The sequence below is a fragment of the Haliotis asinina genome, chromosome 6, assembly GCF_037392515.1.
Source record: "Haliotis asinina isolate JCU_RB_2024 chromosome 6, JCU_Hal_asi_v2, whole genome shotgun sequence".
NCBI classification, from domain to species: Eukaryota; Metazoa; Mollusca; class Gastropoda; order Lepetellida; family Haliotidae; genus Haliotis; species Haliotis asinina.
This window is the reverse complement of record NC_090285.1, coordinates 70831442-70855369: the sequence shown is the minus strand read 5'-3', so window position 1 is coordinate 70855369 and position 23928 is coordinate 70831442. Positions and strand designations below refer to the sequence as shown.

General features: G+C 41.8%; 2 protein-coding genes across 3 annotated transcripts in view; one reads left to right on the top strand and one right to left on the bottom strand.

Annotated features, from left to right (window-relative positions):
- LOC137286184 (activating signal cointegrator 1 complex subunit 3-like) overlaps positions 1-23928 on the top strand; it is a 293474-nt gene that overhangs the window by 236531 nt on the left and 33015 nt on the right. The gene's annotated exons all lie outside the window — the stretch shown is intronic.
- On the bottom strand, positions 9455-23509 carry LOC137286784 (serine-rich adhesin for platelets-like). 2 transcript variants are annotated; one of them, XM_067818777.1, is made up of 5 exons: positions 23394-23509; positions 18504-19031; positions 16876-17013; positions 16134-16209; positions 9455-14037 (listed from the first exon to the last, which is right to left on the bottom strand). In XM_067818777.1, exons 1-5 carry the CDS (start codon positions 23443-23445, stop codon positions 12198-12200), a joined length of 2634 nt encoding a protein of 877 aa, XP_067674878.1. In that variant the 5' UTR covers positions 23446-23509; the 3' UTR covers positions 9455-12197. The 2 variants fall into 2 exon arrangements, with proteins under 2 accessions (XP_067674878.1, XP_067674879.1); XM_067818778.1 differs by having other exon boundaries at positions 18588-19031; positions 23394-23469.

Below are 23928 nucleotides of genomic sequence, written 5' to 3'. Positions count from 1 at the left end.
AGATATCTAGCTGTATTTTCTTCGCTCACACTTTCCGTAAAGATGCCAAATTAAAAAAATCGTAGCAGAGTGCTTTTATTGGTCCACAATAAAAACCGGAGAAATTTACTGTTTTTCAACACACACAAAAGTTTTGGACAACCTTTAGCAGTGTCTATTTTTCAAACCCCTGAGATAGCCGCAGTTATATTTATACCAACGGATAGGAAATTCTACATTTCTGTGCAATTTTATAGCTGTACACAGATCGAGGACCACGAGAGCGCAAATCTCGCACAACATTCACTTTCTAAACCTTACGAAAATGTGCGCCTGAAAAAAAAATCAGCATACTGTTAACTGTGCCCATGACCTCATAATGCTATGACAACATGATATGAGTAGCTAACAGGAATACTATGACAACATAATAGTATCAGAAGTGAATGGTTACAACTAACATGACTCATGGAATGAATACATCTTATTTTGTATATATAGTAGTGTTGTTGGATTAAATTATAAATGACAAATCCTTATTATACCAAATTGTAATCTTGTACAAAGATTCTTGATAAATGTATTGCATGTATAGCATGTAGAGTAATACTATTAACACTACATGGAAATTATTGTTCATCCATGGGTGCCCTTGTCGGTCTTTTTTGTGATGCACCAGGCACTAGGGAGGTAAACCCCTAGATCTCTGTTGATCTCCGGTACTAATCCGGAGGTCATGGGCAGAGTTAGCAGTTAAGCCTTACTGTTCTGTTCAGTTCAGCTCAACCTGATGAGGGGTCTAGGATAAGCCCAGAAACGTCGTGAAAATAAACTCAAGAAGTTGCTATCCATATATCTGTCCTGTATTAAAATCTGTCATTGTTTTCAACACACACTCGATCTCCTCTCTAATGTAGAGTTATTTATTTATGATAAGAGATAGTAGCACTGTAAAGTAATTACCTCATGATATTCAACTCAAAACGAGTTACTATTACAACAGTATGCAGTAGTAATATTTGTAAGACACCCTAAATGCCTCCATCGTCTTTGTGGGATAAGGGAACATCAACCTTCCACCCAGACTTCTTTCAGTTTTGTGCATTACTTATGTTGACATTTCTACATGCTGTTAATGTAACTAGATGGAATTACTGCAGAATACTTAACATTCAAAGTACAGGATGGTTATGCAGGGTATAGCAGGCGGGAGGTGGTTTCATCCAGTGACCGGAGATAGGAGGGAAGGCTTCAGAAGAAGAAGAAACTGACAGTTGCTGCAACAATCAGCCTGGTCTCATGTACCTGTCTTGGACGACATATTTTATATATGGATGTGAAACTTCTGATTAACAGTGAGAGCAATGTTTGGGTGTAGGTTCTAGCATCGCTGTCATGCAAGTGATGAACAGTGTACAGATTGAGAGGCATTTCTACAAGTGTGAGGAGATGTTTGAACAGTACTGTTGGAACTAAAATGGCAATAGCATGGGAAAGGGTTAAGGCTGATTGGACTGCACATGAAGCCTGTAGTATAAACAAAGGGATGGGACTGATTGGACTGCACATGAACCCTTCAGTATAAACAAAGGGATGAGACTGATGGGACTGCTCGTGAAGCCTGTAGTGTAAACAAAGGGATGAGACTGATGGGACTGCAGGTGAAGCCTGTAGTATAAAGAAAGGGATGGGACTGATGGGACTGCACATGAAGCCTGTAGTATAAACAAAGGGATGGGACTGATTGGACTGCTCGTGAAGCCTGTAGTGTAAACAAAGGGATGAGACTGATGGGACTGCAGGTGAAGCCTGTAGTATAAAGAAAGGGATGGGACTGATGGGACTGCACATGAAGCCTGTAGTATAAACAAAGGAATGGGACTGATTGGACTGCACATGAAGCCTGTAGTATAAACAAAGGAATGGGACTGATGGGACTGCACGTGAAGCCTGTACTATGAACAAAGAGATGGGACTGATGGGACTGCAGGTGAAGCCTGTACTATGAACAAAGTGATGGGACTGATGGGACTGCACATGAAGCCTGTAGTATAAACAAAGGGATGGGACTGATTGGACTGTACGTGAAGCCTGTAGTATAAACAAAGGGATGAGACTGATGGGACTGCATGTGAAGCCTGTAGTATAAACAAAGGGATGGGACTGATGGGACTGCACATGAAGCCTGTAGTATAAACAAAGGGATGGGACTGCAGGTGAAGCCTGTACTATGAACAAAGGGATGGGACTGATGGGACTGCAGGTGAAGCCTGTACTATGAACAAAGTGATGGGACTGATGGGACTGCACATGAAGCCTGTAGTGTAAACAAAGGGATGGGACTGATGGGACTGCTCGTGAAGCCTGTAGTGTAAACAAAGGGATGAGACTGATGGGACTGCAGGTGAAGCCTGTAGTATAAAGAAAGGGATGGACTGATGGGACTGCACATGAAGCCTGTAGTATAAACAAAGGGATGGGACTGATTGGACTGCACATGAAGCCTGTAGTATAAACAAAGGAATGGGACTGATGGGACTGCACGTGAAGCCTGTACTATGAACAAAGAGATGGGACTGATGGGACTGCAGGTGAAGCCTGTACTATGAACAAAGTGATGGGACTGATGGGACTGCACATGAAGCCTGTAGTATAAACAAAGGGATGGGACTGATGGGACTGCACATGAAGCCTGTAGTATAAACAAAGGGATGGGACTGATGGGACTGCAGGTGAAGCCTGTAGTATAAACAAAGGGATGGGACTGATGGGACTGCACGTGGAGCCTGTACTATGAACAAAGTGATGGGACTGATGGGACTGCACATGAAGCCTGTAGTATAAACAAAGGGATGGGACTGATTGGACTGCACATGAAGCCTGTAGTATAAACAAAGGAATGGGACTGATGGGACTGCACGTGAAGCCTGTACTATGAACAAAGAGATGGGACTGATGGGACTGCAGGTGAAGCCTGTACTATGAACAAAGTGATGGGACTGATGGGACTGCACATGAAGCCTGTAGTATAAACAAAGGGATGGGACTGATGGGACTGCACATGAAGCCTGTAGTATAAACAAAGGGATGGGACTGATGGGACTGCAGGTGAAGCCTGTAGTATAAACAAAGGGATGGGACTGATGGGACTGCACGTGGAGCCTGTACTATGAACAAAGAGATGGGACTGATGGGACTGCAGGTGAAGCCTGTACTATGAACAAAGTGATGGGACTGATGGGACTGCACATGAAGCCTGTAGTATAAACAAAGGGATGGGACTGATTGGACTGCACATGAAGCCTGTAGTATAAACAAAGGGATGGGACTGATGGGACTGCACGTGAAGCCTGTACTATGAACAAAGAGATGGGACTGATGGGACTGCAGGTGAAGCCTGTACTATGAACAAAGTGATGGGACTGATGGGACTGCACATGAAGCCTGTAGTATAAACAAAGGGATGGGACTGATGGGACTGCACATGAAGCCTGTAGTATAAACAAAGGGATGGGACTGATGGGACTGCACGTGAAGCCTGTACTATGAACAAAGAGATGGGACTGATGGGACTGCAGGTGAAGCCTGTACTATGAACAAAGTGATGGGACTGATGGGACTGCACATGAAGCCTGTAGTGTAAACAAAGGGATGGGACTGATGGGACTGCTCGTGAAGCCTGTAGTGTAAACAAAGGGATGAGACTGATGGGACTGCAGGTGAAGTCTGTAGTATAAACAAAGGGATGGGACTGATGGGACTGCACATGAAGCCTGTAGTATAAACAAAGGGATGGGACTGATTGGACTGCACATGAAGCCTGTAGTATAAACAAAGGAATGGGACTGATGGGACTGCACGTGAAGCCTGTACTATGAACAAAGAGATGGGACTGATGGGACTGCAGGTGAAGCCTGTACTATGAACAAAGTGATGGGACTGATGGGACTGCACATGAAGCCTGTAGTATAAACAAAGGGATGGGACTGATTGGACTGTACGTGAAGCCTGTAGTATAAACAAAGGGATGAGACTGATGGGACTGCATGTGAAGCCTGTAGTATAAACAAAGGGATGGGACTGATTGAACTGCACATGAAGCCTGTAGTATAAACAAAGGGATGAGACTGATTGGACAGTATATGAAACTTGTATAACAAATACCTGTTTATTTTCCCAGCTCACTAATCACCACAGTCTATGTAAAACCCTTGAATTGGCTATGGAAACGGTAACATTGTATGTGAAAGTTCAAGGCAGAATGATTATGTAGAAACACAAGAGGAGAGGGGGGTCAATTTGTTGAAGGGCCAAGTTGCCTACATGTAGATGATTTAACAGTCACAAGGGCAGTCAGCCAAAAATGTAGGGATAAGGGAAATAACCTCATTATTCTGTGCTTGTTTTGTTTTCCAACAATCAGATTGAGTATTTATAGTAGGCTTGTAGGAAGGTAGTGCTGAAGGACGTGTGGCTCTGCTGGTGACATTGGTAGGTTTTCATCTCTAGCTTGACCTCCACAGGAACCATCAGAGGTTGATAACCAGCCATCTGCCCTGAGAAGCATCTCATGCAGATCCTTGCCACAGATTCCTGCTTCTTTGAAAATGTCATCATCTTGGCACTTGGTAAAATGTCAGATAGTTCCTATCAGATTCTTCTCATCATGATTGATTGTCAGAATGGTTTTATTTTAGTGTTTACATATTTTCTAGGATGAATGAACCAACAGCATGAGATATGCTTTTCAACTTAAGTTTAAAAAACAAAAACACATTATATTGTATTGTATTGTACACTGTATTTTATCATACCTCACACATAAATGTCGTTTTTCAGGTTGACTCAGCACTGCCACTGCCAATGGTAACTCATTCGGTACTTTGTGGTAGTACTTCCATATCTTGAATAACATTGAATCACGCATGATGGTGGACATTAGTGATGTTTTGCAAATGCAAATTGATGGCAGGGAAATAACTCTAAACATGGTTTTCTTGTGTGTTGTCTGCAAAATCTAGCAATGGCTACAAAAAGATTTGGCGCTAATTTCTATGAATAAGTTTTTACATAGCGTTCAAATTTAGTCCCTCTGAATATTAAAACCGGAATTACACTGGGGTGACTTTATTAGTTTCCAGCAATAACAGTGGGAAGAAAAACAACAAGATGCAAAATTCAAATAGTGTGATTACTGGCCAAGGTGTACAATCTGATTTACATTGAGGTGTTCGGTAAGATAAATACATTGTTGACTGGTCCCTTGGGGCCCATTGGTTGATGTTCCCTCAATGTTTTTTTTTTTTATGTTCAAGCTCAGGAAACATAAACATTAAGGGCACATCAACTCATGTCCCCCTCATTACCAGTGAACAACTTAAAATATACAATCAGCTGTGATCAGCTCTTCCATATATCTGTATATGTGAGTTGATCACAGAAGTAATAAACTCTTATGTACATGTTCAGTCCCACACTCAACTGATCAACTCATACATGCACAGTTGAGTTGATCACAGCTGATTGTGGGGCAGAACATGTACAGTTGAGTTGATCACAGCTGATTGTGGGGCAGAACATGTACAGTTGAGTTGATCACAGCTGATTGTGGGGCAGAACATGTACAGTTGAGTTGATCACAGCTGATTGTGGGGCAGAACATGTACAGTTGAGTTGATCACAGCTGATTGTGGGGCAGAACATGTACAGTTGACTTGGAACACCCCTGATTGAGGGACCTCAAAACTGCGTATTATACCAACCTTCAAAACAAACACCATCACTGATCTGAAGACTTGCCAACAGTCAATGCCAACTTCCCAAACATCAGGTTTTGCCTTGTACCGACCTCCAAGTACTTTCCCTCCTCACTATCAATGCAAGCTACCCACACAAGATCTCACGGAACACCCATTTTGAGGTTGGGCTAAAACTGCAGTAATTATTTGTTTTTGCTGAGCAATGGATGGTACAGGCATATCTAAGGCCTTCATTCATGCTGCTTGCTCCCTCAGCAAAGCAATAAAATGAAAAACTAATGTGATACTGATATTCTCTATGCGTGTTAATATGATTAGCAGGTGGAATAGAGTTTATGTGGATGAGTGGTTTCATCATTGTACTTGTGCCAACATCTGCTGGTATGATACGCAGTGTTTCACAAATGTTTTATGTCATATTTATTTGTATGCCTGCCTGTTTGTGTGTTCTCTCATAAATGTTGAATGAATGAACTTTTGTCTTGTGCATTAGCACCAGAACAAATCTAATGTTTGTGAAAGCATATGTCATTGACTTTGCACAACTGCTGAATGAATAGTTTGTACTATATTCATTTTACTATCAATTTTCTTCTGGTGCTTAGAAGGACGTTATTCCATGTAAATGTTATGTGAAAGTCTAATTCACTTTACACAGTAATGTAGTAACATGATGGAGGTTCAAAGTGGAACTTGTATTCAGGCAAATAGGATATCTGGATTGATATTTTAAAAATTATAACTTTTATTTTGATCCACATGGCTGAGTGTGGTATTACTGGGATATTGTGAATTCTAAAATACAAACAGACTCTCTGAATCATTCCACATACTCAGCTAATGATTTCCATATGTTAGATGCCAGTTTTTGTACACAACGTAACATGACTGTTTTATGAAAGAGCTTTCCTTCTAATGTAAGTATGCAGTAAGTATACACAAGCTTTATGGAAAGTTTAACATAGTTTTCATATAAGATAGAATCAACACAATAATGAGAATCTGATTAATGAAGTTTGCAATAAGCAGTCACTCAGTATGTATAGGGTGATTGGGTAGTAATATAAATTAATTACAATAGTGCATCCCCGATCCCACAGTTGACATTCAGGGTTGAAGAGGGTCAAGATGGGAAGGTCTCTGTCAGTTATTAGGTATATCACATTCTGTGCCATCCTATTCTTATAATGATTGTTTCCAGCTAATGGATCTCAACTTCAAAGTTATCGTAAAGCACTATATATGTAGCAAAACATGACACTTTTTGTGCTTTTATTACAATTTGCTTTTTGCCAGTACCAACACTTACTCCTTTTTTCTCTTATATATATATTGAGGGATAAAGAATAAAGATTTACATTTAACATGTAAAAATTTCTTTGCGTCAGTTTTGATCATTATAGTATATATTCTCTGTTTCTTATAGTAACTGTAGTTTTGCAATTGTTTTACTCTGACCAGTGTGTCCCATCATGACCCTCGAGTGTGTACTGATGCTCAAGAGGTGTGACACTCAATGAACGTCATATCACCAGGCCATTAAGATGTTGTCAGTCTACTGGGAAGGAGAGTCTTCAACATAAATATTTAGCCAGTCGCTAGCTGCACAGTTCGATCTCTCTCCAAACAGTTACTGCACTCGGCAAACCATTGAAGCAGCACAAAATAATCTATTGAAGGTGAAGGTTGTCCACACTTGAGTGATCCTGAGAATTTTGCGGTTTTCTCTTCCCACATGAATGATTGATTTATTCCTTAATGGAAATGATCATTAAGCTGCTGCTGCAAACACTGAGACAAGTTTGTACATACTGTTTTGTTAATGGTTGAGTGATAATGAGATCTATCGGTGCAGTACCATAGGCGGAGTGGATACAGTGGACAATGTTAAATATCGACAACTTGCTGCTGCTATACCATCTTTTAATTGTCCGCTGATGAACCTGATGCTCTTTAGTTCATGGTCATAACAAAGTAGATTTGACAAAATTTACATCATAACAAGCCTCTGCAAATGTCCTTGTTTCTGGTTCCATACTGAAGAAGCAATAATCAAGTTTGATTGTGCCTCAGATACAACTCCTTCTGAGGGCCAAATAAAAGGAAATTTGTCTTGTAGTAACACATGATCATAAAGCAAGAAAGGAACTTTGGCTTCCCTTGTTCTTTATCATCAGATTATTCCAGTTATGTGATGTCATCTGTGAATAGGGGCAGTGGTGGACCCTAATACTTCCAGTGTTTGGTTGCTATGCCAAAGGCAGGGTTCCATTCTCCACATTGGTACAATGTGTGAAGCCCAGTTCTGGTGTGCACCACCATGATGTAGCTGGAATATTGTTATAAGTGGCATAAAACTGTACTTACTCAATCACCTATGAATAACCCAATGGGTCTCAGGCAGGCTGCTGGTTGATGTTAGGAGCAAGGTCTACACAGTCTCAGCATACTCCACATCTACCATGGAGCTAGTCCCAGCATGCCCTTCAGGCTGAATGGCTGCAAGAAAATATTTGGTTGGCTTTCCAGTACCCCATGATTGTGCTTGTTGGGAGATTCTTATACTCAGTTGTTTCCCTTGTAAATCAGTCTTGTGTCGTCTAACACACAGCTGGTTCCCCGGTACATCAGTCTTGTGCCTATGTGGAGATTCTTACACACAGCTTGTTCCCCGGTACATTACTTGGCAAGCATGTTTGCCTTGTTCACCATGATCCCTAGATGTGCCATTAGGGATTTACACCAGTGTGAGAAGTATTGGTGGTTTCCATGACAAATTTGACCTTGACTGAAATTGGTGGTTTTGCTCTTTTTTGGAGCAGAACTTTAAAACCGTGCACCATTTTTTCTCCAAACTTGGCATGTAGATAGGTCTGGTGGTATACTGGTGCCTTTTGGTAGGTTTGCATTTTGGACTAAAATATTTGTGCATTTCCATGACAATAAGTTTGACCTTGACTAGATTTGGTGGTAGTGTTCTTTTCCAGAAAAGTACTATGAAACCTTACAATACTCTGCTATTAGCAGGCATACACCAAAACATTGACATAACTAGTAGACATATTCATGAAGAGTGTTTTGCCATTGTGGAGGATATTGATGACTTTGTCTTCTTGTTGCTAGAGTGACACAAACAATACAGGCATGGTCTCAAGCCAAAGGCATGAGAGTTGGCACCAATGTCACAAAACTGAAAGATGTCATAGTGTTGTTGGAGCTTGATTTGTCTTTAAAATATGAGGTGGTGGGATAGGCTAGTGGTTAAGCAGTTGATCTGACACACCAAAGATCTATTCCCCACATGTCTGTGAAGCCTGCTAAGAGTGCTCAACTCAGTCACTGGTGTCCCCTGCTAAGAGTGCTCAACTCAGTCACTGGTGTCCCCTGCTAAGAGTGCTCAACTCAGTCAGTGGTGTCCCCTGCTAAGAGTGCTCAACTCAGTCACTGGTGTCCCCTGCTCAACTCAGTCACTGGTGTGCCCTGCTAAGAGTGCTCAACTCAGTCACTGGTGTCCCCTGCTCAACGCAGTCAGTGGTGTCCCCTGCTAAGAGTGCTCAACTCAGTCACTGGTGTCCCCTGCTCAACTCAGTCACTGGTGTGCCCTGCTAAGAGTGCTCAACTCAGTCACTGGTGTCCCCTGCTCAACTCAGTCACTCAGATAAATATATGCTGTGTAGGTTGTATTTATATGTGTTAGTTAGATTGAAAAATGTATATGATATTTTCACATCTTTTATTCGAAAAACACAGAAAACAATGGAAGAACAAATAAAACATTAAGAAAATACTTAAACATGAGGGCAGGTCTCTTGAGAGTCATATTTACAAATGATTGCACTTAATTTGGGGAAACATGAAATATGAAGGGAAAAAACAACATGAAGTTACAGGAGAAAATAGGCTGATACTTATGATCAGGAAGCATAATATATATTTGCCTTCTACAACTCAGTGTCATATCTCACTTGTCTCATTACCCATTTCACACTATAAATTTTGAATAACACTGTGTTATGAAGTTACTTTTCAGTCTTGATATTTAACTTGATGTGAAACTCAGCTTGAAAGAAACACCTTTATATAAGAAACACCAACGTAAATGTGGTGCACTTTCACATGGTGTACTACTCTGACAATCTCTCATTTCTCTCTACCAGAAAGTGAACCACACATGCATATCTGATTTCTGCATGTTGAAAACAAATATACTGGTGGATATCTGAATCTGAAACATGTTGGTACAGATATGAAGTTGAATCTGTTTCAAGATTGTAGAAAGCTGATATGTAATTGTCTAAAGGACCCTAGCATCTGGACTTAGGATGAGAGTACACTCAGGTTCACTTCACTTGACCTTCCTTTGAAGCAGTGTCGGGTCCACACATACATAGGCCCCATTGAACCATCCCCAGGTAGTGACATTCTAACATTATATGCATAGATTAAGGTATTTTTTCTCACTTGCTCATATGAATGGATGGCTACAATGTCTGCTTGAGTGAGTAAGAGAGTTCAGTTGTACTACAATACCTGTCATCACAGTTTGGCATGCTCTTGATGTTGTGTCAAAATCTGAATGGAAACTTTGCTGGAATTATATAGCACAGTGTATAGGCACTGCATGAAGCCACAGCATGTAGGCACAGTGCAGAGGCACAGTGTATAGGCACGGCATTTAGGCACTGCATGAAGCCACGGCATGTAGGCAAAGTGTAGAGGCACAGTGTACAGGCACAGTGTATAGGCACGGCATGAAGCCACAGCATGTAGGCACAGTGTAGAGGCACAGTGTACAGGCACAGTGTATAGGCACTGCATGAAGCCACGGCATGTAGGCACAGTGTAGAGGCACAGTGTACAGGCACGGCATGTAGGCACAGTGTATAGGCACGGCATGTAGGCACAGTGCAGAGGCACAGTGTATAGGCACTGCATGAAGCCACGGCATGTAGGCACAGTGCAGAGGCACAGTGTATAGGCACTGCATGAAGCCACGGCATGTAGGCACAGTGTATAGGCACGGCATGAAGCCACAGCATATCAGCATGGTGTGTAGGCACAGTGTATAGGCACAGCATTTAGGCACTGCATGAAGCCACGGCATGTAGGCACAGTGCAGAGGCACAGTGTATAGGCACTGCATGAAGCCACGGCATGTAGGCACAGTGTATAGGCACGGCATGAAGCCACAGCATATCAGCATGGTGTGTAGGCACAGTGTATAGGCACTGCATTTAGGCACTGCATGAAGCCACGGCATGTAGGCACAGTGTATAGGCACGGCATGAAGCCACAGCATATCAGCATGGTGTGTAGGCACAGTGTATAGGCACAGCATTTAGGCACTGCATGAAGCCACGGCATGTAGGCACAGTGCAGAGGCACAGTGTATAGGCACTGCATGAAGCCACGGCATGTAGGCACAGTGTATAGGCACGGCATGAAGCCACAGCATATCAGCATGGTGTGTAGGCACAGTGTATAGGCACAGCATTTAGGCACTGCATGAAGCCACGGCATGTAGGCACAGTGCAGAGGCACAGTGTATAGGCACTGCATGAAGCCACGGCATGTAGGCACAGTGTATAGGCACGGCATGAAGCCACAGCATATCAGCATGGTGTGTAGGCACAGTGTATAGGCACAGCATTTAGGCACTGCATGAAGCCACGGCATGTAGGCACAGTGCAGAGGCACAGTGTATAGGCACTGCATGAAGCCACGGCATGTAGGCACAGTGTATAGGCACGGCATGAAGCCACAGCATATCAGCATGGTGTGTAGGCACAGTGTATAGGCACAGCATTTAGGCACTGCATGAAGCCACAGCATGTTGTCATGGTGTGTAGACACAGTATATAGGCACAGCATTTAGGCACTGCATAAAGCCACAGCATGTAGGCACAGTGCAGAGGCACAGTGTCTAGGCACAGTGTATAGGCACGGCATGAAGTCACAGCATGTTGGCATGGTGTGTAGACACAGTGTATAGGCACAGCATTTAGGCACTGCATGAAACCACAGCATGTAGGCACAGTGCAGAGGTACAGTGTATAGGCATAGAGTATAGGCACTGCATGAAACCAAGGCATGTAGGCTCAGCTTATAGGCACATCATGTAGGCATGATGTATAAGCAAGACATGTAGGCAAGGCATGTAGGCACAGTGTGTAGGCACAATGTATAGGCATAGCATGTAGGCACTGCATAAAGCCACAGCATGTAGGCAGGATGTGTAGTCACGGCATATAGGCATGACACATAAGCAAGACATATAGGCAAGGCATGTTAGCATGGTGTGTAGGCATGGTGTGTATATGTAGAGTGTAGACATGATATGCCACAAGAGTATACTACCAAGTGACTTCATGAGAGAAATGCAAACATTTTCTTCATCTCACACCAAGGTCCTCCTGATGTGTCACAGTGTCATTCACTTAAGATGAAATACTGTGCTGTTCATGGCCTTTCTTCTGCAAAAGTCTCATTTTCATACAAAGTATTTTTGGGATTAGTGCATTCTACCTTCAGCTTGATCTGTGCAGCAAGAGGGGAGGGGAAGAGTGACACTCCCCCCTTCAGGCATTCATATATATCATTCTCCATCATGACCATCTCATCGTCACTGTCATCACCAAGATCCTCATTGGAGGATCTGACACTTGTGGCAACAGGTCCAGGTAGCTGCTTCAGAGGAACTGTTCTTGTCTGAGTGTTGACTGTTTGACTAGCAGGCTCTTTGATGGGTGTTGCTCTCAAACTGTTGTTTATGCCTTCATACAAGTTGTTGTTTGTCATCTCCAAGATATCTTCATCGGAGCTTGAGTTAGAAGGTATCAGCATATTTGTGTCATCACTACGTGTACGGTGCTTTCTTGTTGGTCTTTGGATTTTAGAAGTTTCATCTACAGAAAATGAATGTTTGTGACCGATTTTAGCTGATCGTGTTTTGGGCATTGCTCCAGACTCCTCTTCTTCTGCATTGTTTGAATCTGATCCCAGCAGAAAGACCACTTCAACTTCATCAGATTTGTTGAGTGATGCTGGAGTTTTGCTGTCAGGGACATAAGTTTGTCCTCTCTTGAGGTTTTCATAAGGTTTTTCAGGATCTGAAGTGATGTCTAGCAATGATGCTGTGGAGTTTGTCATTTCCAAGGCAACGTTTTGGTAGATCATATCATCATTATCCAAGTCCAAGGTCTGTGAGGCGCCTGATGAAAGGCTGTCTGCTGATGATGCTGGAAGTACATTGTGAAATACTGAATTTTCAGGCACACAACTCACAGGTGATGATGCCAACTGACTGTCTGTCCTTGAAGGGGACACACTTTTCCTTATAGTGTCTGACTGTGGTTTGGATGGGGATGAACTTATCCTGTGGTTGTCTGTCAAACTGGCCCACTGGCTGTCTCCCTGTGTAGAGGAGATACTCTGGGAATCTTCCAAAGATTTACTTTTATTGCTAGTGCTGTAGCATCCCTTGCCAACCTCCTGATTCACATAGATTTCTTCATCTTCACTATCCAAACAGTTACTCCATGATGACACATTTTCAAATTCTTCCTCACAAACTTCAGGTGTAGAATTGTGTGCAGCATTAATGAACTGTGACACCTGCATGTCAGCATCAGGGCTATCCATGCCAACTTCAGGCCCCAAATCACCAGATTCAAAGAACCGTACTTCTACAGACTTCTGCCTCACAAGTCTCAAAGCAGAATGACTTGTGGTCTTATCCAATGATTTCTTTGGCTTTTTATCAGAAACACTGGGCAGTACACTGCTGACATCACCTCTGGTGGACATGGAACTTGGCACAGCAGAGGTTAGGTTATGTTCGTCTATATAATGTGACACTGGAACATCGTCACCATTATCAGACGCTGGAACAGGTGTACTGGAATCTGCAGTGAAGACAGTTTTGTCATAGATGTTATCAGAATCCATGTGACCATGTTTTCCATTTGGTTTACAAGTGTCAAATGCACCACCCTTCTTGTCAACATTGCCTGATGGTGCTACAACTTTGCTGTTGAGAGCACTGGCAACATCATACAGACTGCTATCCTGGTCGCTGGCCATGTTGCAGGGGCTACACAAGGGAACTGGGGCCTTGGCCAGTTCATAGGCTTCACTGTCAAGTTGCTGCACATTTTCTGATGTGGATTCAGTGTTTCCTGTTTTGGTCAGATCTTCATGCATTTCTTCATAGTGGCTTTCAGCTTCAGGTTTCCAGTGTGTGTGAGTTGATATTTTCTTCCGAGCTTTCTTGTGTCTTTTCTGAGATAACTGTTTATTTCTGCAATTTTCATAATTATGATGATAAGTTTGCTTAAAACATTATTTGAACATTATGTCAGCTATATTACAAGGTGATGAACTTTCAGTAAAATGTCACTTTAATAGAGTGACCTTTTGCAGAAAATCACCAGAACAAAAGGACTTTCTGCAGAATGAAAACCCCCACTGTATAATGTCTCCCAAGTTTCTCCTTCCCAGTGATTTTCTTCAGAATTGCCCAAGGATTTTCTGAGGAGTAGCTCTTGAATTGAATTTCTTTACTGCTATAAATTTTGAATTGCTGTGAAGTATGTGAGTGTTCGTCAGTATGTCCTCACAAGACACAGGTAGCGAATGCAGAGCGCGTGCATTGCATGTGCAAGGCAACATATTGGCTGCCAGTACATACCTAATATCTAAATTATATCTAAAGTGTATCTTCAGTTGGTTCAAAACCTCACAGTTTTGATTTTTACATATAAATGGGATAGGGGAGCTTTCTGCTGAATATGATTGGAACAGAGGAATTTCCTGTGGAACATTCCTAGGATTAATGCCAGTGCGAATATTCCACCTTGGCAGCTTTGACTTGAGGTTATCAAGAGATATGAAGAATCTCTAATATGAAGAGGATGACATCCCTTGAACACTAACTGCAACTAACAGTCGAGGCTATGGTGTCGACAGATAGGACAAGGATCACAACAAATCATACATTAATGGCAAATTGAACTGAGCATTCCCAGCTGATGATGATGATGATGATGATGATGATGATGATTGTATGATTATGATTCTATTACCCAGTTGATATTGCTGAAACTGGAGACATGCAGCATATTTTATGTAAGCTTCAGTTTCCCAGCCCTCTTTATCTTCCCTACACTCTTATCTCTTCCCTACCCTTGGTCCTTAATCCACAGGTTCCCCAGCCTTCTTTATCACCCTAAGCTCCCTCTCAACTTTACCCTTGGTCCTTAATCCACAAGTTTCCCAGCCTTTTATACTACCCTATCCTCCCTTTCAACTCTACCCTTGGTCCTTAATCCACAAGTTTCCCAGCCTTTTCTACTACCCTATCCTCCCTCTCAACTCTACCCTTGGTCCTTAATCCACAACTTCCCAACCTTTTCTACTACCCTATCCTCCCTTTCAACTCTACCCTTTGGTCCTTAATCCACAAGTTCCCAACCTTTTATACTACCCTATCCTCCCTTTCAACTCTACCCTTGGTCCTTAATCCTCAAGTTTCCCTGCCTTTTCTACTACCATATCCTCCCTCTCAACTTTACCCTTGGTCCTTAATCCACAAGTTCCCCAGCCTTTTCTGTTGCCCTATCCTCCCTCTCAACTCTACCCTTGGTCCTTAATCCACAAGTTTCCCAGCCTTTTCTACTACCCTATCCTCCCTCTCAACTTTACCCTTGGTCCTTAATCCACAAGTTCCCGAACCTTTTCTATCGCCCTATCCTCCCTCTCAACTCTACCCTTGGTCCTTAATCCACAAGTTTCCCAGCCTTTTCTACTACCCTATCCTCTCTCTCAACTTTACCCTTGGTCCTTAATCCACAAGTTCCCCAGCCTTTTCTATCGCCCTATCCTCCCTCTCAACTCTACCCTTGGTCCTTAATCCACAAGTTTCCCAGCCTTTTCTACTACCCTATCCTCCCTCTCAACTTTACCCTTGGTCCTTAATCCACAAGTTCCCCAACCTTTTCTATCGCCCTATCCTCCCTCTCAACTCTACCCTTGGTCCTTAATCCACAAGTTTCCCAGCCTTTTCTACTACCATATCCTCCCTCTCAACTTTACCCTTGGTCTTTAATCCACAACCCAACCTTTTCTATCGCCCTATCCTCCCTCTCAACTCTACCCTTGGTCATTCTCTACCCAACATTCTCTACTGCCCTATTGTCCTCTTATCTCTACCCTTGGTCCTTTATCACTAAGTTCCCCAACCTTCTCTACTACCCTATCCTCCCTCTTATCTCTACCTTTGGTCCTTAATCTACAGGTTACACAGCCTTTTCTACCCTGTCCACCCTCCTGTCCAGGGGTAAGTGTGTGTTTTTGTGTAATTATATTTGTTTTACCAATGATGCAGTAGAGAGTTACCTGTGTATGAGCCAGCAAATGGCCATTCCCAGGACAACACAGCCAATACCCAAAATGATGATTGCTGCAGTCATCACTGTTAAAATATGAAGGACATATACAAATCTATGTAGCTATAAGATCTGCAGTGTATAGTGCGTGAATTCTTTATATAAACAGAAAGTGTACTTCTCACTATATATTAGGTCATCTCTTGTTTTCCCAGAATAAACTTATTTGAGGTTTTTGTTTTTTGAGGGACAGGTTTTACTTTTTGCTAGAAAGACCTCTTCCCAGGTTTTACTTTTTGCTAGAAAGACCACGTCCCAGGTTTTACTTTTCCAAACTTTATATGAACATCAACATTCAAATGATACATGAGTGCTTGCAATCAATTGAAAAATAACATTCAAGATAAAACTCACTACTCAAATGTTTTCCGAAAGGGGATTAGAACCACAAATGTCAGATCAGTAGGCAGACACTCTTCCACATGGCCACCAGGCCAACGAAGGTGAGGGTTACTGTTGATTTTATGGGTGCTTCAGTTATTGTTAAGTAACTTCATTAAATGATCATCTACACTGTAATTACCCATCATTGACGGTATATATGTAAGAGAAAACACTTCTTGTTTTGGCAGACAATGTAAAACCATCGGAGTTGGCATTCCCCTCCCCCTCTGTATTTACATTGTCTACCAAAACCGAGAAGTGTTTTCTCCTATACTTAAATGCATTACTGTCTGATTGAAGTTGCTTACCGCGTCTTTCATCTGTCCGTAGTTCAGCTCTTGGAGGTGAAGTTTTGTTGCCTACCATGTTTTTTGTCCTTGAGTTCATTATATGCACACTCTTGTTGAGGAAAGATTGTACAGGCTTACAGCAAAACTGAATACTACCTGAAAAGCAAGTACACAATTATTTAGTTACCAAGAAGCTTTGCCAAGGGTGGTCAGTTGATTAAAGGGTGAGGAATAAACTGTGTGGATGTGGGTAGAACAGGTGTGTGAACATAGGAGCAGTTGGTTCCCAATACAGGAATTGATCAATAATTAGCCGACAACAGTTTTTCCTGATCTCCTGCTGCTACAGATTATTGTGAGTTTTTTTGTAAAGCAGCTATAACTGTTTTCACTCGTGGATGTGAACATGGAAGTGCTAGATGCACCTGACTGGGAAAAGAACTTGTTGGGGGAGTTGGGGGGCTGGGGAATGTTTCATCCATTAATAATACAAAGTCCTTTATGTATACAAGTTGCAACATGGACAATGGTGATATGTTTGCGCATGTGTGTGCTGTTTGTCTCTGCATTCAGCCCAGACTGTGGGGTAGTCTATTGGTTAAAGCGTTCACTTTACACACAGGTTCAATTCCCAGCATGTGAAGCCCATTTCCCGTGTCCCTCACAATGTTGCAATATTGTTGTAAGTGGCATAAAACGCAAACCACTTACTTACTGCACTTAGCAATACTTCAGCCTATTAATATTTGAGTCTCACCTGGGTAATCCTGTATTAATATTTGAGTCTCACCTGGGTAATCCTGTATTAATATTTGAGTCTCACCTGGGTAATCCTGTATTAATATTAGAGTCTCACCTGGGTAATCCTGTGTTTCCTATTGTAAGCCACAGTTAAAGGCATTGGGTTTTAAGGACAGGCAGTTAAGCAAGTCAAGCCTCTGCCTGACTGTCGGGGGCTGTTGGGTAGCCTAGTGGTTAAGTGTCTGCTTGTCATGACAAAGACCTAAGTTCGATTACCCACAAGGGTGCAATGTGTATAGCCCATTTCTGGTGTCCCTCCACCATGATATTGCTGGAATATTGCTTAGTATAGGAGGAAACATGCCTCCAAGATTTTGGTAGACAATGTAAAATCAAAGGGATTTCCTGACCTGATGGTCTTACATTGTCTACCAAAACCAAGGAGAAGTGTTTCTCTCAGTGATGGATAATTACAATGTAGATGAACATTTAATTAAGCTACATAACAATAACTGAAGGGCACATAAAGCCGATTTAATGACAGTGGCTATAAATAGATAATTCAACCCCACTTCCTTCATTGGTCATGTGGCTTTGTGGTAGAGTGTTAGCCTACAAATCTGAGAGTTTCAGTTCAATCGTGCTACCGAAAACATTTGCACGTTGAGCTTTTATCTGCATGATATTTTTCAACTGATTTCATACACTCATATCATTTGAATGGTGATGTTCATGTAAAGTTAGGAAAAGTAAAACCTTGGAAGAGGTCTTTCTAGCAAAAAGTTAAACCTGTCCATTTAAAACAAAAACCTCAAATGCAGTTACTCTTGGAAAAAAAGAGATCACCTAATATATAGTGAGAGGCACACTTGGGGTTTATATATGTGGTGTGAATCCACACTCACTGATGAACATCCTGACAGGGGCCTGTCCTCCAGTGTGCCCTAGTAGTATAGGTAGTTTCAGTGTGGAAGATAACAGGATTTTACCTTCACCATACACGCTGAGATAGAGATAGCCGTCATGTGACAGGTTGTTAGGGGTCTGCAGGGTGACACCACCTTCAGATGACCTGTTCCTGAACCAGCAGGTTTGTGTTGGGAGGCCTTTTGTGTTGTCTCCCACCTGTAGCAAACAGTCAGATCCACCCAGATCATTGTGCATTGTAAACAGGTCTAGACCATATGTCATGACGGTATTGCTTGTATTTGTCATGTTGGACATAGTGGTAGCTGCCATGTGGATGATGAAGCTTCCAGTTCCCAGGCTGGTTTGTCTGAACCTCTTTAATGTGATGTAGAAGTGACTGTCTGATTGAACTTCACACGAGCAAACAGGAGAACTTGAATTATCTTCACCATTCATGTACAACGTAACAGGGAAGTTGGAGCAGTTGGTCTCCAGGTGGGAACACATCGGAATCAGAACAGAACCTGGTATACGAAGAAATACAGAATTAATTACAGGACACTATGTATTTATCAAATGAAGTATTTGATCATTTCTAGACCTGTATTTGTGACCTGTGTCAAGGGGTGTTGTGCTGTAGTTCATACTGAGGGAGAGATATTTCATGGGGTGTATACCTTACTTGTACAAGGTTCTGTGCAAGGAAGTGAGGGGAAGGCACCTATCGCCATGGCTTTAATGGCAGTTTCTATTTGTGTGACTGACATAGACTGAAGTGTTATTCCAGATTTCTTATGAATGTGGAATATGTTTTTATTGTTTCTATTATTCCTATAGACATGGATTAGTAAGTGTTATTGAACGTACTTACATGGATTGACAGTTGTTGTTATTATCATGCTAACATTTGTATATTATCAATATCCAGCTGTGCAAAGGCCCTTTGTTTTTCACCCTTGATAATTGGATGTCAGTCTCTCATCTCCCAGGGGAACGAACAACTCTTGCAGCCACTAGGCACACGGAGTTAATGTGGCTTTCCCGTTCCTATCAGGTACCCATTCAGAGCCGAAAGGCCTGGGATACATAGTCACACCACTTTGTCTGTGTTTACTGCACGTTGCTGTAGCCACAACTAAATGTTTGCATGTTGGGTAGCCTAGTGGTTAAAGGTCACATGCAACCAAAAAATCAAACATAAATAAAACACATTTATCACTTATTCATGACATATAATATACATTGCTTCTTTTAAAAAAAAACAAATAAACAAAATTATAAGCATACAATCGTGATTAAAACGTGCAATATTTTGTACTTGGGCTCACTTCCCCCGTCATAGCGGGTGGATATGCACTCAAGTGTAACGACGGCTTCCGATTGGCTGTTTCATTTGCTGATATGCTGAGGGTTCATTGTGTGTACAGAAAGATGATCTGTTTGATGGGCATTTTAGAAGTATAGTCAGTTATAAGAAAGTAAGATTCTTTATGGATAACAACTTCTTTTGTGTACTTGATGCCTCCTTTCAGTATGGATTCATATACTGTTGTCAAACAAAATCATATACACTAAAAGAAGTCGTTACACATGAAGAATGTATATAGAGATGTTGGGTTTGGAAAATACATGTTCTCTTAATTTGCGCTCGATCCAATCAGTACCAGTTTCCCTCAGATCCAGTCATCCGAAAAAAATGAATGTAGTTTGTTTGCAACCCACAGACATAAAACATGCCATGTGTATCACACGTGCCTACATAATATGACAGACACAGGACTTGAGTGCACGAGTCATTAATCAACTTATTTTCTTTATGTCGTATAGTCTGATAGGTGTTAAGTTCAAATTGCAAGTGGTCAATGATTGAAGCTGTGGATTGCATGTTGTCTTTAGCAGACAGGCAGACAGACACATAGGTGTGAATAAACCAGACACTGAGCTTTCTCTGTGACAGAGACTGCTTACCACAATCAACAAGTTTTTTTACGTAACAAGTAGATTATTTACTTGTTTGTGTACACAACCAAGTTTAGACTACTGCTCACGACCTCAGACGCTGGGCATGCATACTGTTTCAAGCTCCGCGAACCTATTCACTGGGCATGCGTTCTGGGCGCAGCGGAGCACAGCTGTTGAAACCAGTTTTCCCCCCAGCGCTGGGGGGAATTTAGTGAAACGTTTGAACTCCAATTTTGTGGGCTTTTTTTTCATCGCGTTTTTTTTTCAACTTTATAGGTTGAATTGGCATTTTTATGATTTGTTTCGGTAAGTGAATACCGAAAGGTACCAGAATCTGCAAAGTTGTGTTTTACGTTGCATGTGACATTTGAGTGTTCGCTTGTCACGCCAAAGGCCCAAGTTTGATTTGACACATGGGTACAAAGTGTAAAGCCCATTTCTGCTGCCCCTGCCACATGTGGCCACTGTCTGGCCATTTACCAATGGATTCGAGAATTCTTTAAAGCGCTACAGGGTAAATGCACACTAGGGATTGTGACAACGCAGAAAGAGCCTGCACACAAAGTTGACTCCAAGGTTTTTACACCTGATCACAGGTAGGCTCGAACCCAGCACCTCAAACTCACTGGATCACACGTCTTGTCACCTTAGACAGCTCACCACCATGCCACATTAATGTTCCTACATTCATGGATAGACAGGTGTTATTGTACCTAGTGAAATGGATTGCGTTTTGCTGGGGGGTATTAAAATGGACTCCGTTCATCCATTTGTTCATGCGTCCATGCAATTTTGTCTTTTCAGGAGCTTAGCTTTCAAACTGTTCATGTTTCTTCACCAAACTCGTGGCACATAGGTAGATGTGGTTGTCTACTGGTTTCTTTTGGAAGTATTAAATTTATGAGTAAAATGGTTTTTTGTGTTTCTAATGGCAACAAGTTTGACTTAAACTGATATTGGTGGTAGTGTTTTTTTCCTGGGCAGAATTTTAAAACCATGCAATATTTCTTCACCAAACTTGGCACATATATAGATCTGTCATGGTCTACTGGTGCCTTTTGCTAGTTGGTGGATTTCTGATTAAAATATATTTGGCATTTCCATGGCAACAAGTTAGACTTAGACCGAAATTGGTAGTAGTTTTTCTCTCTTCTGGAACAGAACTTAAAAATTGTTTACTGTTTCATCACCAAATTTCATACATAGGTAGGTCTAGTGGTGACCAGGTGCCTTTCCGTTGTTTTGGATTTCTGAATAAAATTGGTTGGGTTTTTTTTCATGGTTTGAAATTGATGGCAGTACTCTATTCTGGAGCAGAAATCTAAAACTGTTCAATGTTTTTTCACCAAACTTTGCACATAGATAGATTTGGTGATCTACTGGTGCCTTTTGGTAGTTTTGGATTTCTGAATAAAATATTTTTGGGAGTTTCGATTGCAACAAGTTTGCCTCTTACTCAAATTGGTGATACAGCTTTTTTCTCGAGCAGAACTTTAAAATTTCATACATATGCATATCTAGTGGTGAACTGGTGCCTTTTGGTAGTTAATTCTGACTAAAATAGTTTTTATGTCTCCATGACAATAAGGTTGGCTTCTGATATTGCTCTTTTCAGGAGCAGAATTTAAAAATCTTTCAGTACTGTCCTTCCACTTTGCTATACACATGCCAAAACATTTGACATAATTACAACTTGTAGACATATTTATGAAGAATATTTTGCCATTGTGGTGGGTACATTAATGTCTTTGTTCTCTTGTTCTCATGGATTGACAGGTGTTATTGTTCCTACTGAGTAAGGGAGTGAGTTTACATTTATGCCGTGTTCAGCAATATTCCAGACATATCATGGTGGAGGACACCAGAAATGGGCTTCACACATTTTGCCTATGTGGGAAACAGAATGCAGGTCTTCGGCATGACGAGCAAACGCTTAACCACTAGACTTCCCCACCACCCAATTTCTTGTTGAAATGGATTTGCAGGTGTTATTGCTCCTGTTGAATGAACTGACAGGTGTTTGTTTTTGTTCATGTTGAAATGGATTGGCAGGTGTTATTGCTCCTGTTGAATGAACTGACAGGTGTTTGTTTTTTGTTCCTGTTGAAATGGATTGGCAGGTGTTATTGCTCCTGTTGAATGAACTGACAGGTGTTTGAATGGATTGGCAGGTGTTATTGCTTCTGTTGAATGAACTGACAAGTGTTTGTTTTTTGTTCCTGTTGAAATGGATTGGCAGGTGTTATTGCTCCTGTTGAATGAACTGACAAGTGTTTTGGGTTTTTTTGTTCCTGTTGAAATGGATTGTAAAGTGTTATTGTTCCTGTTGAATTAAATTGACAGGTGTAATTGTTCCTATTGAAATGGATTGACAGGTGATATTGTAAATACTCCCACAGATTGATTTGATCACATTGTGTTCGGCAAGGAGTACAAATGTCTCCTGTATTTGTACGCAACCAGGAACATTTGAGAAAGCAAATTCACGGTGGCTGCCTTGAAGTGTGTGATAGCACCATGTGAAGAAAGAGTGAGTTTAGTTTTATGCTGCTTTTAGCAATATCACAGCATGGGTCACCAGAAATAGGCTTCACACATTGTACCCATGTGGGTTATCAAACCCTGGTCTTTGGCATGATGAATGAACTCTAACTACTAGACTACCCTACCATCCCTGAAGCCAAACGATGATGGGGACAAGTGTAAGACAGCAGCAGGAGATGGGGACAAGTGTAAGACAGCAGCAGGAGATATGACGTGTGACACAGCACTACACCAGGAGATGACGCAAGTGTAAGGCAGCACTGGGAGACAGGACATTACTGAGTGTGAGACAGCACCAGGAGATAGGACGTGTGAGACAGCAGCAGGAGATGGGACAAGCGTAAGACAGATCCAGGAGATGGGACATGACTGAGACTTACCATGACCCAGAGAGCAGAGAGCCAGGACAACATAGAGAGTGTTGGCCGCCATGGTGTTCGTTGGTGACAGTTTGACTGTGTTGGCCACAGAAACACACTGCAGTCCAGAAACAAGGAAGTGTATCTCCCACTGACTGCCAGGATGTGACGAGAGGGAAGGTCGAGGATGTAAACTAGTCATACACAACAACAAAACCCTAATCAGCCCTTGCTTTTACAGGCTGTTCATAAGTGTGTCAATATCTCAAGCAAACACAGAATGTGACAAGCTGAATGATAAAATGACATTGCTAAATCTACAAGCCTTTCTTTTGGGGTCTGGGTGGGGATCTGGGGTTGTCTCTTCATATGATAAGGCAGTTTTTACCTTCAGTCTGATTTAAACAAAATAGAGAGAGATATAGTTGCCAGTTTCATCTGAAAATCAACAACAATATATGTTGTGAATGTGCATGGAGTGCTCAAATGGACAATATTTCCTATATCATGCCATACTATCGTGTACAGCAATACATGTGCTTTTATTCAGCTGAGC